General features: G+C 45.4%; 1 protein-coding gene across 2 annotated transcripts in view; it reads right to left on the bottom strand.

Annotated features, from left to right (window-relative positions):
• Positions 1 to 1,094: 1,094 nt before the first annotated feature.
• The window catches only part of SLC20A2 (solute carrier family 20 member 2), a 34,223-nt gene continuing 18,115 nt past the window's right edge, over positions 1,095 to 17,202 (bottom strand). The window contains exons 8-10 of one of the 2 annotated variants that reach the window (XM_009977918.2): positions 9,508 to 9,693; positions 8,723 to 8,807; positions 1,095 to 2,653 (exon numbers count right to left, since the gene is read on the bottom strand). In XM_009977918.2, coding sequence (XP_009976220.2) covers positions 2,489 to 2,653; positions 8,723 to 8,807; positions 9,508 to 9,693 — 436 coding nt within the window. In that variant the 3' untranslated portion in view covers positions 1,095 to 2,488. The remainder of the gene's footprint in view (positions 2,654 to 8,722; positions 8,808 to 9,507; positions 9,694 to 17,202) is intronic. The other variant, XM_086611345.1, reaches the window with a different exon arrangement.

Genomic DNA, 17,202 nt, shown 5'->3' with positions numbered 1-17,202 from the left:
GAGTGAAGGACATTTCAGCCGTGCCCATATTTGCAGGGCATTTCACCAGATGCACTTCCCCTGTGGCGATTCTGCTTCCCTGGGGTGGCAAAGGACACCTTTGTGGCATGGAGAAGGTCACTTTGGGTTTTCCCTCTCCCTCCAGATTAAAGGTGATTGTATTTGGGGCAGGGATATTTCAGAGATGCTTCCTTGCTGGCCATTTCCCTCCTACTAGTTTTATTCATAAACGTGCGTGTGTTGACAGATGCCCAGCTGGATGTTCCGGGGGATTATCATATACCCCCCGGAGCTATCCCAGCCCTCGGCACTCTGCCTGCCTCTGCCAGGGCTGCAGCTGGGTCCCTGCCAGCGCGGTCAGAGAAGTCTGGTTTGTCTCTGTAGATAAAACAAGGTGGCAAGCTGCTGCGCCGCTGGGCAGGCATTTGTTTATGCAAGCGCTGAGATAAGGTGAGTCCTTCCACCCTTTTCCATAGTTCCCGAATCATTCTCGTGCGTTTACTGGCTGCTCGAGTTGCTCAGCTGCTGCCCATCAGTCCCACCTGTTTGCCAGCACTATTTATACCCCAGCTCTGGGGTGTCAGAGAGCTTTCAGAGGGGTTGGAAACCAAGCACCATGGTGATGCTTACGGAGCCCCAAAAAAGAGAGTTAGGGTCAGGGAGGCAGCCAGAGCCAGCGAGTGCCTGGTGACTGCACCCAAAGCAGCCCCCGAGCTCCCAAACCTCGTTGGGGAGACACCCGTGAGCCAAGCCCTGGGCAGAGCGAGGGCTGGGCGCCGGGACCGCCGGGACGGCAGGAAGCAAAGGGAGGTTTTGTCATCGCCACACAGGGCGTGGCTTCATCCCCACCGACCTCGGTGCACAAAGAACAAAAGGCGGCCGATGCCAAGGAGTAGGTTTTAGCTGCCCATTACAGCTGGCACGGCTGAGTAACGCTCAAAAAACCCAAGAGGCAAACAGTGATAGGGGGTGTTTATCTTTTTATTATAAATTTAGTATGAATGAACCAATGGAAAAGTCACAATGGAGTACCAAGAACATTTTATCAAAATTTTAGCAGCATTTAAACAGTAATAGATTCCCAACCTCCTCTGGGCACCCCTCGCCCTTTGCCTCCCACCCACGAAACAGTAACCTTCACCCAAATGTGCTTTCCAAAGCCGTGCAGGGGATGTAGCTAGCCCTTTCCCCCTGAGCTGCCGTGAAAAAAATCTCATCCCAAATCTCCATCCATGTGGAGCCAGGCTCCTGTCCCCTCCTCACGGTCAGCAGCCCGGCAAGAGGCTGGTGGGCCATGGTGTGGGATGGGACGTGCCAGGAGGTCTCGGCCCCTGCTCACATCCTCACTGTGCTCCTCATGCCAGCCCCTGCACGGGTCAGCACTCCCACAGGCACCCATACCTTCAACCACAAAACCAAGGCGAAGCCCATTTCCTACCCGCTGCTGCCCTTCGCTTCTGTACGCAGGGGTGCCGCACACCCCGCGGTCCCGCTCCTGTACCTGAGAGTGTGTGGTTGTGGCTGGATGGACAGAAAAAGGGGAGACTGATGGTCCATTCCCCCTCCGGAATCAATAGCAGGGCAACCGGGAGCTGAGACTTGAAGGGGAAAGGTGGAAGGTGAGCAGTGAGATGCTACAAATTCAACCCACAAAATGAAGCTGGTCTACTATCAGCTAACGTGGAGAACCGTGGTCTGCCTATAGCAAGCAACGAGAACTAACTTTTTTGTGTGCTTTTTTTTTTCTTTTTTAGTTACATTAAGACATGAACAGTACTATCCCAGCCTCGCTGGCGGGCGCTTGGTGAAAAGAACATTGAGTGAGAGGTGGGAAAACACAACACGCACCCACACGTGTAGACAACGACATAGTATCGGCAAGCTATTCCCCTGCTTCTTTGGTACTTCCTAAACTTTCTTATCCAAAATATATGAGGGAAATGCACCATTTAAAAGTTACTGTTTGTCAGTATTTACACAGCCATAACCACCGCGCTATGATACACAAAGGTCAATATGATATGAACAAAGTTATTTTATGAAAAGCACTTCTGTGCGTTTTATTTTGTTCCAGTATCTTAATAGCTTTAAAAAAAACTCGTGTTATGCAGTCCTGTACCTCGCTTCTTCTTATATCAAACAGACAAGAAACATCTCCCAATCCATACTCTTCTTCAAAAGATTAAAAAATTGCCACCAAAATGATACACTATGTACAGATTTTACTAAATATTAAATTCTAGGCAATTATTTTCACTCCACTGATAATATAACTTAGGTATTGTTACCTAATATATGCATATATATTTCTTTAATATATAAGAAATGGCACCACATCACCATGTCACCAATATGACACATTGTTATGTACAGTAGATAAGAAGTTAGATATGGAAGATGGATCCTCTCTGACGGGTTCTTTCACAGGAACGCTTCTCCCCTCGGCAGTAGCTTGGCCGTTTCCCCTTTTCCCAGCAGAGAAGGCTCTTCAGACATAAGGCAGGATCCCGTACATCAGCAGCGCCATCACCCCGGCGCTGAACAAGCCGGCCACTGGCACAGTCACAAACCACGCCAGGAAGATGTTGCGGAAAAGGCGCCAGTCGACGGCTTTCTTGGAGCGGATCCAGCCGACAGCCACCACGGAGCCGACCTTGGGAGCGCGGGGAAGAGAGAGGGAGACAAGAGGTGAGGGGTAGGTCTGAGTGCCTGTAACACGCCCACGGCCACACCAATGCCAGTCAGCTGATACCAAGCGATGCTCTGAGATAAAAGGAGCCCCTGATGATGATGGCTCTGTTCTGTGGGGTGGCAGGAGGGTGACATTTCCACAGTCCTTTAACCTTTATTTTCAATGATCTCCTGTTTCTCATGGGTCTCATGGGCCAGCCAAAGAAGAATAAATAGGCCTGTGGGTTTTTCTCTGCCCTGCTAGCTTGCAGCTCTCTTCTAACTATAAAGGTGAGCTGGTGACAGCACGTCTAATTTTTGGAAGACAAGATAGGGACAGAGGAATCCCAACGGCAGTACACATAGGCAGAGCAGCATCCCTACAGAACAAACCACCTGGAAGTACAGGCTCAGAAAAAACTATGCTGTACTCAGTGCATCTGATCCTTTTAACTTTATCTGAAGAGTTGAAGGGCTTGTGGGCATTTCAGAACAGACACCAGAATACTGAACACACGTTCCCCACATGTGTCCCTGAGACAGGAGCCACTGCCTGTGTTACAGAGTACATAAAGAATCAGATCTAGAGCAAGATCACTTCTGCATCTGGATGTAATGCGATACTGAAGGCAAGCCAGCCTTGAGCAAGCTCGCCAAGATCAGCCATGATTGCAAATGAGGCAGCCCTCCACCTGCCCAGCACCTGGCTCTGTCTGTAGGGGAGAGGACAAGCATCCACTGAGTCCGAACAGGCTTTGGCCTAAATCATGAAAACACCAGGAAAGTTGTCATTAAGGCTGTGCTGGAGAGTATGGCATGGGGCAGGTCAGGACAGCTAGTGTGGTTCCCATCCCACCTGCTTGTCCTCTTGCTGGTTTGGGACTTCCTGCCTGTTCACCTACAGCAGCTGCTGAACCTCTGCAGCTTATAGCCTGGCACAGAGAGCCAACTCCAAACAGCACCTGTATATTTCACTATTGCGGGCTACAAACAGGACAGCAACAGCAATGTGAGCAGCTGAGCCCACCCTGTAACTGCAATACCTTGGCAGGGGGCAGACAGACAGCGCAAGGTTAGACCCAGTAAAGCTGCCCTACATCAAACTCATCAGTCCAAGCCCTCCGAGGAAAACCAGCCCTTCCGGACCAGCCAGCCAAGCAAAGCATTCAGAGCTAAAATCCTCCCTGCAGACAAAGACATCAGCCTGATGCTATGGGGCATGCAAACTGCACGGACATCAAGAGGTCTGGCTTCAGGTGGGGAACAGATAAGCCACCAAAATATCTTTCAAAGGCACTGCTACAAGGGCAGCCAGGTAGGTCAGTGTTTTTGTAGACAAAACACACTGTGGCATGGGCAAAGCTACAACCTTTTCTTCCTTCAAATGTATTTTCAGTTAATAAGCTCGGGGATAAACCCAGCATATTATCTTTTAGGAAAAAACTGGCCTGAGAAAAACATTTCCAGTGAAAAACGATACAAAAACTTCAGAAATGCTGCGTTTTCTTTTTGCCCTGGAAGTGGCCCTCCGCCTCATTAACAAAAACCTGTAAATCAGTGCAAGTCTATTCAAAGCACATGGTAAAGCAGCAAGAAATGTAGAAGGAATATCTTGTTTTGAAGGAAAGGACACTCCAAGACACAGCTGGGCTTGTGCTCCTTGAAACGCCATCCCTGCCTCCTCTTCCCTGCTTGTTTTCTTAATGGGAGTATCAGTCCCTGCCTATAGATTAGCAGATGGGCTGATCCCCACGTGCAGAGCTAGGAAAATGATAAATGCTGGGAGGACAGGGAAGTGGGGAGAGACATGACAAGGATATCGAATCCACATCTTTTCTTACTTCTAACTACTGCTTAGCATTCGTTTTTGGAGAAAAAAGTTATTTGTGCAAGAACCTGTAACTCTAGGGAAATAAGAGTCTCAAAAGTGCCTGTGACAGAACAAGGGAAAACTAAACTTGATATTCTAAGACTGAAAAGGCCTCAGTCTTGAAGTTTGATCCAATAAGGAAATCTGTTAGATAGTATTTAATCTGAATACCCCTTGAGAGGACAATATGCTCTTCTGTATTTAGGAGGTGTCCAGCTAAGAGGAGCCCCACACTTCTGACTATATCAAAGCGTTAACCTGAGAAAACAGCGTTTGGTATTCCAGCAGCTCGGCTGTTAGGCTCTGCTTTACATTTTGCATGTCCTGAGCACCCATCTGTCATGCTTGCAACAAGAAGCATTGCCTATTGCGCGAGCCTGCGGCCTTACGTATGATAATCTCTGAGTCCTTCCTGAAATTTAAAAGGTATCAGCAATGATGGCATTGGCAATCTGTTGTAAACATTATTAAAGTTTAGTTTATTATTAGTGACTTTGATGGACTAGAGGTTAGGAGAGTAGCTAAAACTTGGGTGTAGGGACACTACACCGTGTGCAGAATTTCAGATGGTATCTACTTTGAGATTGGTTTGAAACCAGTGCAGTTTGCCTTCAGTATGCTCTGCTTAAAGCATTACAGAAATGCTTTTGGCTCTCCTGTTCCTGTGCAATCGCGTATCATCATCACACACGGAACATGATCATTCCATCGTAGCAACGCAGAGAAGATTTTTCAAAACCCCAATATCGTAGTAGCAAAATGGAGCTGACGATATGACCTCAGCAAAGTCGCCTTTGCACAGAAAAAGCATTTAACTCCTGCCCTCTAATTTTACCCATATGTGAACACAGTAAATTTGTTACAGCTGAGAAATGCCTGTTTATTTCAACATCTCATATCTTAGAATAAATAGCACGCACTATGTGCAAGATTCAAGATGATCATTTGCCTACCTGGGCAGCAGAAAGGCAAGGTGTGCATTACACCACACCGGCTTTTCAGTGCTAAATCCCAAGGGAGGCTGAGCAGGTGCAGGCAGAGCAATGTGGCTACCGCGTTCAGACTCACAAATTCCTCCAGAGGCTCAAAAGGTCAGGTCTTTCCCTCAGGCCCTCTTGACTTGGGGGCTTTCAGAGGGACTTACCTGTCCCCTTTGACTTGTGGCAAGGACAAAGGTACAGTTCAGGCTTTCAGCAGGCACCGAGTGTGGAAAAGCTGCTGGGCTGTAGGTTTAGGACAGGCATATCGAGTGGTGGCTACTTCACATAGACCAAAGCCTCTGGTTTAGGACCAAATGCAACTCCTGATCTGAGAGGGCTTGATGACTCTTTCTCAGAAGCTAATGCTTTTCTTCCTGCCACCATATCTGCTCCAAGACCTCAAAACGGCTGCTCAAAGCTTTCCTTCATGTCTGGTCTCCATTTTTCATTATAGTCTATTGTTTCACCTCCAAAAGGTCTCCCTCCACCTAAGGTGTTTCACGCTGCTCCTTCTTTGCCATCAGTTTATCTACTTGCTGCGCCTTCAGTTGACTGATGCCTTCGGTAGGGCTCCTACTTCAGCAAATGCTGTTTTGCTGTGGAGCAAATGTTGGGGAAAAGAATAATTCCCACTGCTTGATGCTAGAGGCTTAGGACTAGGCTCACCTTGAACCCGTTTTCTTTTTGATTACTAGGGCAAAGTAATTTCGCTGCTAATTTTTAAGAAGGCATTTCTGTCTTGGTGGCTGACAGCACTTTCAGAGAGGCATTCTCCCATGGAGTAAATGATATATAATAGTTCTTTTATTCCTTCACCGGGCTTTTGAAGAAAAAAGGAATACATCTGTTTGCTTTATCTTGTGTTGATCACTTAAGATCTTTCAACTCAGGATCTCATTTTGCTGAAACATAGAGTCAGTTATAATAATGGGACATCCTGGAACAGTCTAATCCTATTGTGAAGTGGATCGTCCCATTAAGAATAATCCATGTAATGAGATACAGCAAACTACAGGGAGCAGACACAGACTAACCACATTAACTGCTTTTATGGAAGTATTTTTAAAAAAGAATTATTTCGCTCTGCAGTTAGAAAAGACCAAGCCCTTAACTGCATTGAGTCAATGAATATCTCCTAACGCTGCCCTCTCATTAGCTTATGGCTTCCAAGAAATTTTCTTTCTAAATTCAGTCTATTTGTCTGCACCAATATGTATTTTCTCTCTTATGATGGTTGGCTAGAAGTGCTTCAGGCATACAACTGGGATAATCAAAGCTGTATTATTCTCCCTGACAAATTCTTCATCGTGCATTTGATATACCAGTCAGTTTAAAGGGAGGTGGTTTCAGGCTAGCATTCTTAGAAGTGGATCACATTGTTATTATTTTTCTCCTCCCTGCTTCATTCAGAGGAACCAGAGTTCGGCCAACGCCAGGAAATCTGAACGGCCTTTCAGAGAAGCTCAGTCTTGGCTGCTTCTCAAAGAGCTCTACAGCAGAAGAAAGAAATGATTTTGCAATAGAGGAAGGCTTTCTGAAGAAATGGTTTTCACTAGAAAAAGGCTGATTGAACCAACTTGGGGCATTTTGCAGGATGTGTGGATTTCATTGACTCTTTCACTGGAAACCAGGTCAATGTCACAGGCAAGGATGCTCAGCTTCTTGCCAGCCTGCCTGCCATGCCGTGGAGCAGTTAGCCCCAAAAACCTGCCTGCCCCAGCCCAAGCAAAAGCTGGAAGGACTTCAAGGTCCCCAGGGTGCACTAGCAAATCCTACAGGATCTGGCTCTTGTAGGGCTTGGTTGGTAAGTCCCAAAGCAGAGGGGCTTTGTCGCTCTGGCATCTCTGATTTCAGAGAGGCTTCCCACACCAAGCCAGAGCGCAAGGGACACAGACAGCTCTGCGTGTCCAAGAGCTTGCGAGTCCATGGGGAAGCAAAGGAAAGAAAGACGGGATATTTGACTTGGGAATTTCCTAGGGAACAAAATTCCGAATTCCCACTATGTTCTTCCAGCAGTGTAAATGTCCACATGCTCCCTGTTGCCTACGAGCGATATAAATGTCTTCTCACACAGCATATCGTATGACATAATAAAATTCTGCCCATTACCCAGCCTATTTCTATATTTCAAAGTGGTCTTTTTTTTTTTTTTTTTTAAAAAGAAAGTCAACAACCTTGTTCAAAGAACTAATTACATAGGCCGGATTCTGCATTATAATGCACAAAAGTGAGGACAAGTTGGTTTAAAAGAAGAGAGACATTAAAGTATTAGCTTAATGACGTAGCAGTGTTTTTCAGACAGGTGGCTCTAAAAGACGTGTAACCCCGATCACACAAACTACAAGTCTACATTCTTCCAAAGCATCTATATTAGTTCAACATGATCACAGAAGGGTGAAAGACGTTCCAGACTTTTGTGCAATTGCTTATAACGCTGACTTAGCTTAGCCACACCGGCTTTAAAAGCCGTCCTCGTTACTTTGCGATCGCTGTCTGCACGGCGCATCGCATAGTGAAGGCAATCTGCAACGATCGGTCTCTCTCGTGTTTTGTTATGGTTTGTCCTAGTGATGTGATTTACTGATGCGATCACTGCAAACTCCAATACCTTGCAATGGGTGGAGCTTATTGGAATACCCACATTTGAGGCTACAAGTACCGTTAGCGCACACATTACTTCAATGCAAAATCCACTGTGAAGAAATAAAAAAAAAAAAAAAAAAAAGACAGATGGAAAACCTGTAGTAAAAGAGTTATACGCAGGAAATCCCATGCCATGCACTTATCAAGAAAGTGGAGTATAAATGATGAATGGTGCGCAGCCTCTGAACGAGAGAGAAACGCTACCCGACCAGGTTCAAATGGCACCGTCGGAGGAAACCAGCTTCTTCCTTCTCATCGTTTGCCTGAAAATTGAGGCCACGTTTTTCTACGTGCTGTTTTCCTTTAACCACAGCCATGGAGTTCTCGCTGTGCCCGACTGCAGCGACTTTACTGTGACAACTCCCAGGCGTTTTTTGGAAGCCCGATTATTTCCCAGTGCCGCTGGCACGACTGAGACGTGCTTACGCACCTCCGCCTAACCATCCTCCGCGAGCGGCTGTTTCCCCCTCGCTGTGCCATTATCCGCTGGCTCGAGCGGCACGATTTTAAGATGAATAGTCCAGACTGCCTTAACTGCAGTCGCTGGGCAAAGGCATACCTTGCAGTGTGTAGTACTGACAGGAAGTCCAACATTGGAAGCTACCACAACTGTGAACGCCGAAGCCAACTCAATAGTGAATCCACTGCGGGAAGCATAAGAAAACACTTCACAATCACTCTTTGCATCAGCTCAGACTGATACCATGCAGCGTGCCAACGTCTTACCCGTTTCTTCTTTCGACTGTTTTATCTCCGACTGATCTTTGTCATAGGAATAAGTTAAGAGAACAAGGAAGGGCTGAATAATGGGAACGGCACAGGCCAGTCATCGGTAGTAACCCAGCTGCATGGCTCATTGCGTCAAGGACTTCTGCTACTCTAGGCTGCTGTGAATCATGCCTAATTAGTAATTGGGTTAAGCACCAGCAGAGGTCGAGTATGCATTATTACTGCAATAAATACATATGGTTTTAACCGTCTGAAGCGCACTGGGAAAGCCACTGTAATCTTGCCATTTCCAAACGCGTCTTCTGCCACGTTAATTAGGTCATCAGCAGAAGCCGCTGTTCACGTAAACCTCTACGCCTCAAACGCGTTCAGTATTAATTTACAGGGTTATTTTTTTTCCTTTCTCTCTTTCTTTCTCTTTCTTTTTCCCATTCTTTCTTTCTCTCCTTTTCCTCTTTTTTTTTCTTTCATTTTTTAGAAAGACAGAGAAATTGAAGCCAGGTTATCATTAAAATCAAAGCATAGCAAATCCAGCAAACTGCATTACAAACAAAATACCAGAGCAGCAATTTGTCAGATTGGTTCACACAACCGTAATGACAACTGTGCACCTACCTTGATGGTGTGATCGGAGTGAGGTCTTTACCCATGGTCTGGATAACTCTTCTACCCCAGACCCAGAGACCCACACAGATCCCAACACCTCCATAAAACAGCAGCCAGACGGGTGTCGACGCTTCTTGCATTACACCACCTTGCTCGTAGATAAGCCAGAGCGCAACGAGGGGACCAATTGCATTGCTGAAGAAACACGAAAACGTCACTCCAGTTATACAAATGCAGATAACTGCCTTGAAAGAAGTATCTTGTTTTCTGTGTGATTTTTCTTCATCACATGTGCAGCACTGCTCTGACTTGACCCTACAAGCAATGCCCTTTCTCACTTGGAAAGGCTGCAGCAGGGGACCCTTATCATGTTGCTTTTTCAGTTGGCACTTCATCACTGATAACTATAGCAAATGCTGAAAGGAATTTCTCTTTTACAAATTGTTTCCTGAAATGTCAGAGTTGGTAATACCTCATTATGTCTGTTCTGGGACACAACCCAGTATTTTCAGTCCTGTGCTGAAATTATCTCAAAATTTAACAATTCAAGAGCCCTGCATCTTTAAAATTCAAGTATTAAATTAGCTCTTTGAGTCAAAGACGGAAACTAATGAACAAAATTACCATTGCAGACTAGAAGATACAAATATATTCTAGTCTGACAACCTTCAATGTTTGGAGATATGATCAGAATGCAGCCAGGAAGGTGACTTAGTCCTCTCAAACGTGTTGTAGAGCTCGTTGGACTGGATCAGAGAGGACTCGTTGGTGACACAGAGCTGGCGTAAGCCCTTTTTGCTACCTTTACTACTGCTGGGTAGAAAAACACTAAAAGTCAGCAACACTGAAGTCCCCACTCCTAATGCAGGTCACCCGATACTGGTGGCTGGAATCTCCAGTGTCTGGAGTGAGACTTCTGACTCTGTTTGTTCTAAAAAAAGCATCAAGTTTCTAGACATGAGAGTTAGAAGAAGAACTTGAAAGCTGGTATCCAGTTACTTTAGAGGCTTAAATACTAAAAAGCAGATAAGAACTTCGACATCCTTTTTTTTTTCTACAGCTCTTTTGCTAAACTGAGTAGCTGCTCACCCTGCTGAGCAGCATTTATCCACAACCCAAAAAGCGTAAGAAGCAAGGCAGCACTGCACTTATGTCTAATGAATCACGAGAAGAGCAGAGCAAACCTGCCCAATGTAATTCAAAAAGTCTGAAAACCAACAGGAAGCTCCCCTCTTTGTAAACCGATAAGGAGAGCAGGTCGCGGCGAGTGTCGCAGGCAAGACTGACAGCTATGCTCGCCCTGCAGCCAGGACTGGCTAAATTTAGCTCCTGGTCTCACTCCAAAGCACACTGACGGAGTTAGGGCCAGTTTTAATGTCAAATGTTGTGCAAACCAAGCCACCATAATTGCCACCATAACTGACAGTTCATAATTTACTTGAATCCCATCTTTACCAGACAGGAGGTGCTAGGATTTGAGAGCTAATTGTCAAGAGACGCAGGTCCTCAGTATTGCAAAGCTCAGCGCATCTAAGCAACACGAGACCCTCCTTCTTTCTTCTGGTCCTTGAGAAGTTGAGCTCTGAACCCTGAGAAGCAGTTGTGGAGTAAAGGAGCTAGGAAGGAATTTTCCCTTTTAAACACACGTAACAACATTCAAGCTGCGAGGCAAACAGAAAAAACTTTAAAATGTTTTTTGATATAAAAGGAATGAATAATTCTTATGGATTTTGAGAAAGAAGCTGGAAACAAATTAGTGAGCTAATGCAGGTAATAAATTCCAGTGGGTTTGAAGACACCAGGTAGTATGATGAAGAACTAAATACACTTCAAATAGAAAGTGATTTCCACTAGCAAAAATACTTTAAAATTCTGGTCTGATACTGGGACTGAGTATGCATTTGATTTGTTTAGTTTATGCGTGAGTGAAAGGATGGTATATGAAAGTCCTTAATGCCTAAATGCAAAAATTATTTTAACTTCAAGGAAGAAGAGATTCTTGATCGGAGCATTTCTAATATTTTTAAGTTGAACTGCAACTTCTTGGCCAGTGTTTTCAGGTGTGGGTTAGATTATTTGCACATTAAAATGTCTTACTGTGCATAGAAAAGGAAAGGTAACTCATTGTACCTTCAACTGATCAATGCAGAAGGATGGATAAAGGGAACTAAAACATCGGTCATCCCTTCTAATAGTGCTATATGATGTGGGGACAACCTCCCTGTTGAAAATAACAGGTACATCTGGAGCAAGCCCAGGCAGATTCCTGACTGTTCTGAAGAGATTATGAATGGATATTTGTCAGTCCTAATGTAAATAAGAAGACAGAAAAGGCTTCAAAAACTACAGCAGCAAACTATGCTCTTTTGTACCAAAATCTGGTTTTAAGTATTTGCAAATGCTACACCTCTGTGAATCAACTAAGCTTAATCCTCGAAGAAAAGGTTATTTTCTTATTTGTGGCAATGGAAGGCAAGGCAAAACTCTTCTGACTTATGCTCAGCCTCAGAGGATCCAAATGGCTGGTGCTGCACAACAGATCAGAAGAGATGACACTGACACCCACAGAGGAAGCAATTCTGATACCTTCCCTGTAAAAAAGGAAAGCAGAGGAGCACTGGATCCATATACGCTTGAAAAGGCAAAAAAGTAATTAACTGCATTTTCATTCGTGGGTATCTGCACCACTGGCTATCTATACCAGAGACATTTCTCCTCTCCCTATAAATCACACTCAATGTGACTTAAACATTCAGCTCCTAGGGAAAATGGCATCTCCTAGCCCAAATACCTGCACATGGCTACCAACAGCCAGCAAACCGGCAGTGGTGCACAGCCAGTGGCTCCAGTCTACCACCGTCACGGCTCTTCAGAGGGCTCCTTCAGCTTCCAGATTTGTTCAAGTAGGTCCGGTCCCAGGGACTTGGGGTATCAACGCTTCCTATGCCAATGGAGAACAGCTCTAGAAGAAGCCATTAGGCCTGTCCCACCACAAAACTGCCAAAGCTCACAAGGAACACATCTAACTCACAAACTGCAAAGACTAGGATCTCGGTACTGCACACATTAGCTTCGAGACATTACCATGAGCATGTGAGATCAACCATCTCTGGGACTAGGAAGAGTTCATCAGTAGAAGACAATCAGTCCCATAGGAGGGTAAGAGACAAACAGCACATCAAAAAAAAGGTGTTGTTAGAGAAGAGACTTTGCTCGAGACCTTCTGTGGTTAACAGATGAGTGACTAACCAGATGAAGCATGAGGGTGCTAGCTAGACTGGGATGTGGCTTTCACAATATTTCCTACTGGTTCTATCTCATTTGACTGAAGACATGACTTAGCAAGAAAGCAGACCTCAAATCTTCCATGCATTTGGCTAAGACTCATTTCACAAGTCTATTTTCGAGAAGTGATCTTCTCTCCCACGCAGCTCTTTCGCTTGCCTTAACTAACTCCTTCGTGCTGGATCTCCAAGTTTTATTCGTGGTAGTTTAGAGGGAGAAGAAAAAAGCCTGAGATGGTCATCTGGGGGCTCTGAACCCTTATCTGCATCTATCTATCTAAAACCCTTTCACTGTGAGAGCACCCATGCAGTGGAACAGGCTATCTGGAGAGGCTGTACATCTTTAGAGGCGTTAAAGGTATAGCTGGATGAAGCACTGAGCAACCTAATCTGATGTCATAGCTGGTCCTGGCCAGAGGCCTGGAGTCCCCCTGAGGCTTCTTCTAACCTGGATTATTCTGTTGGCGCTTGTGATTCTACAGGCAGGGCTCTGACCATTCTCAAAACCTTTGTTTTAGGAAAGAATGTAAACCTGTAAGTAAAACTGTCTGTGTTTGTCATATACATGTGGATTAGTAGCCTGATCTAGTTGAGAGGTGTCCCTGCCCACGACAGGGAGGTTGGATTAGATGATCTCTAAGGTCCCTTCCAGCCTATGCCATTCTATGATATGTAAAACTGCCATTAGGTTCCTATGTTACTGAAATGCTTTTGAGGATGTTCCTGTATTATTTAGTTACTGGGTTTAAAAGCCAAGATAAGCTACTCCTGTTGTGGTATTACTTGAGTTTTGTACACCTAATAGGCATTTTTCCACTGAGAACAAGAGGATGACCATTAAGAGTTAGTTTTAGGATGAATTTACAAAACATTATGGCATGAGAAGCCTAACTGCTGAGTCTACCTGTCGTGAAGTGTGTTCTCCACGTCCAGTATTTTTCACCATCTCTGCCAGGCTCCGCCAACCCCGGTCACTCGCAGGGCGCAGGACTCTGCAGCGGGGGTGGTGCGCAGGGGCTGTTTGCCTTCCCCGGAGGCGCGACGCAGGATTAAATGCCATCTACAGTAATGCTTGTACTTGCAGACGTGTGTCACGGTGGTTCAGCCAAGTGCTGCTGAGTGTTTCTGAAGTGCTGTCCGACCCTCATGACGATTTTGCTAGCTCGCTCTCAACTAACGTGAATTGGCACAACTTCACTTTTTCTGCTCGCTTGTGCCAGTTGAGAATCTGTCCTGCACCATTTATAAAGCTGTTGTGAAAGACAGCATTTGACAGTGAATCTCAACTATAAATAGAGCTGGCTTCTCCCCTCCCCTGTGAGACAGATAGTATTACCAACAAAAAAACCTCCCACATTCAGCTATCACGAGACACGCTTTGAAATTACAGTTTCCCATGCGCACATACACACGAGCAGAGATTTTTAGGTACCTTTGGGTCACAAGTCCAGGCCCTTCTCTGGAGGAACAAGGACTACAACCTTTTTTTTTCTTCTTTTTTTTTTTTTATATAAAAATTAAGAGCTTTTTTCAGTAATGGAAGGACGTCATCAGCTGAATGCTCTATCGCCAGACCCCATCAAACTTGTCACACTATTTTATGAACTAGCAACATCGCTATTATCTCGCTTCTCCTTATTTGGGGGGAGTAGCGAGTTGCTCAAAATGAAAATCCATTTGTATTTGAATGCTATGCGCTGAATAAGCTTTGTGTTATAATCCACAGTGTACAGACTACTTGATGACCATGCTTTGATTCTCTGCTACCTGAAAAAGCAGGTTGTTTTAGCCACTTTTTCTAAATGAGTGAAAAAACCTTGACGCATACGTTATCACTGATTAAAACTGACTGACGAGCAAAATAGCTGTCTGAGAAATCTATATTAGGCTTCCAATATTACAAATATAATTACAAAATCCCCAGTCATTTGACTATTTCCCAAACCAGGATTTCACAAACGAACTTCCTGCTGGGAAAATAAGTGGGATGATATTTCTGAATATGCTGCAGTTATGCCTGGAGACATCACCCAGTTGAGTAAGGGTGCAAGGAAGATATGCCTGCATGTATCAACAGGAAAAAAAAAAGTTCTTATCTCCAGAGATCTCAGATTATCACGAAAGTTTAATCCTAGTTCAAATAATCAGACAGTTTTGAAATAGTGCAAGAAAAGTGTGTCACAGCTGTGCCCTGTGAAGCACACAGCTTTGGGTGTGTTAATGACTCAGGAAGGCCACCCACTTCCTCATGCAGCTCATTGCTGCGTACTGAAAATGCTGGCCCCGAAATCCCAACTCCCTGGACGCTGGAGGGTTGGGTCCATCCTCCTCCTCACCCACCAGCATCAGCCTTTCCCTGCAAGCCTGGTCACGGGTCCCGCTCACAGCAGGATGGAGAGGGATTCCCGTGCCCACTGGAGCCCCCTGTTTCTTGCTGCTCTTCTCTGGTTTGCCTGTGTGGCACAACAAAGGTGCCACGTGCCTGCACAATTAAGGACACAAGTGAAGATTCGTATCTACTTGGGACACAGGCTGCACTTTCAGGATGGTCTGCTATTAAAAAGGGAAGAAATCAGATTTCAGGCTGCTCTCAGTAATCGTAATGGACAGATTAGCTTCCTAAATATTCCAAGTGATCTTGACTGCAGCTCTCAGGGAGGAAATAAGAATTACACATTTTGTAATCCAGCATTATTATAGCTCCTTTAGACTCCTTATTTAGCCAGGAGACTGAATCCCGCTAAGCTATCTGTGTGCACTGAGATACTGGCAATGTTCTGGCCCTTCCCTCCCCTAATCCCATTGCATTTACTTTAGGAAGAAGGGAAAAGGTGAGTTCCACTGCTGTTTGTGTGCTCTGACCTAAAACTCCAGTGAAGTCTGTAGGGAGGTGAAAGGAGAACTTTCCCTGTATTTTGGGCAAGCAGGTATTTCCTAGTTTCACTTGCATTGATTTGCTTAATAATGAATTCCCTAACTGGTAGCAGTTCAGTTTCCCTAAAACCACTGAGAGAATGTGCGGAAATAAATAAAAAATGCTAAACATTTTTACTACAGCTCTGAAATAGTTTTAAATCCTGTCTTCGGTAACGTAGCCTATATCGTTTGGATAATAAGAGCCATTCTTTGTCAAGCTTGTGCCATAAATCTATATGGCATTACCTGCAGGCTCTTTTTCCTATAATATCTAAGTATGAATACGCAAGGGTAGTCCTGAAGTCCTCCACGTAAAATTTAATTAGAACAGCCACATTCCCACATTCCAACAATGTACGCAGAAGGAACTCAGCAAAACTGAGATCCCCTGCACAACCACGAAACATCTGCAAGCAGGTTTCTCCTCCCTATAGCACATAGCAGCTGAAACTCGGTCCTGCCTGCACCTTGGTGCACACAGACACCGGCAGGCAGCGCGGTCTGCGGTCACCCTGTTCAGCTGGAGCATCACTGCTCCTGCTGCCGTCACGGTAATAAACCACCTTCCTCCACGGCTGGAATCCATGAGCCCAGGGTAGACGCCGGCTCATGCAAGCCAGGGCATGCAGCTCCTTCTGTCATCCCTGGGGTTTCTCCTGTGACAGCAGGAATGATGGCCTGAGGTGGAGAAGGTGGGTAGGAAGGGACAGAAGAGGCTACTCATTTATAGGAGAAGGAACCTGTACAAGAAGAAAAGACTAAACACACGCACACAGAGGTATGTAGGAGCACAAGGCTCAGGCTTATTTCACATCATAAACAGGAGATTTTAATCAGAAAATCTCACGATGACCTACAGCATCTTTCTGTGGGTCATCCTGCTTCGATGGCAAGAATTCAAGGAATAATGAGCTCCAGAGGTTGCTTGAGTCAACAAAAGCATCTTCCCGTGTGCTTGGATGGGCTGCGGGGCCGACGCACCATTTGCTCATATATTTCTCATTCCTAATCCAGTAGCAAAGCAGCCACAGCCACCGTTGTGCTGAGCACAGGAGACAGCTATGGGGTTAGCAGTCCTCTCTAGCCATTTCCAAAACAACCTGCCCAACCGCCCTCGTTTTTGGCAACTAGTTAATTCAGCCACACTTTCAGACTATGAAACGCCGCACAAACACTACAGCTTCAGCGACTTTCCCCCTGCCTGCATTTGTACAGGTAGGCTGCTGCAGCGCTGAGCTCCGGATCATCGTGATTCCTGCAGAACCAACTTATATTGACAGAAAATAAGCTCAGTGCAACTCAACTATAGGTGCATATAATCCCTGCCGGCCAACAAAGCCCAGCCTCCTGGCCTCTCTGGAAAGCTGGCTCTGAACAAGCGTTTAGGAAGCTGGCAGTTCTCCTTGTGTCACGCTCCTGGCCCAGGTCTTTTTTTCCATCCTGCCCTTTTTATTCTCCTGTTGCCCTTGCAATGACCTGACGTGCTCCCTTTGTCCTCGGGTGC

The sequence above is a fragment of the Tauraco erythrolophus genome, chromosome 5, assembly GCF_009769465.1.
Source record: "Tauraco erythrolophus isolate bTauEry1 chromosome 5, bTauEry1.pri, whole genome shotgun sequence".
Classification (NCBI taxonomy): Eukaryota; Metazoa; Chordata; class Aves; order Musophagiformes; family Musophagidae; genus Tauraco; species Tauraco erythrolophus.
The sequence above is the reverse complement of the archived record's forward strand: the minus strand, read 5'-3'. Positions and strand labels throughout refer to the sequence as shown.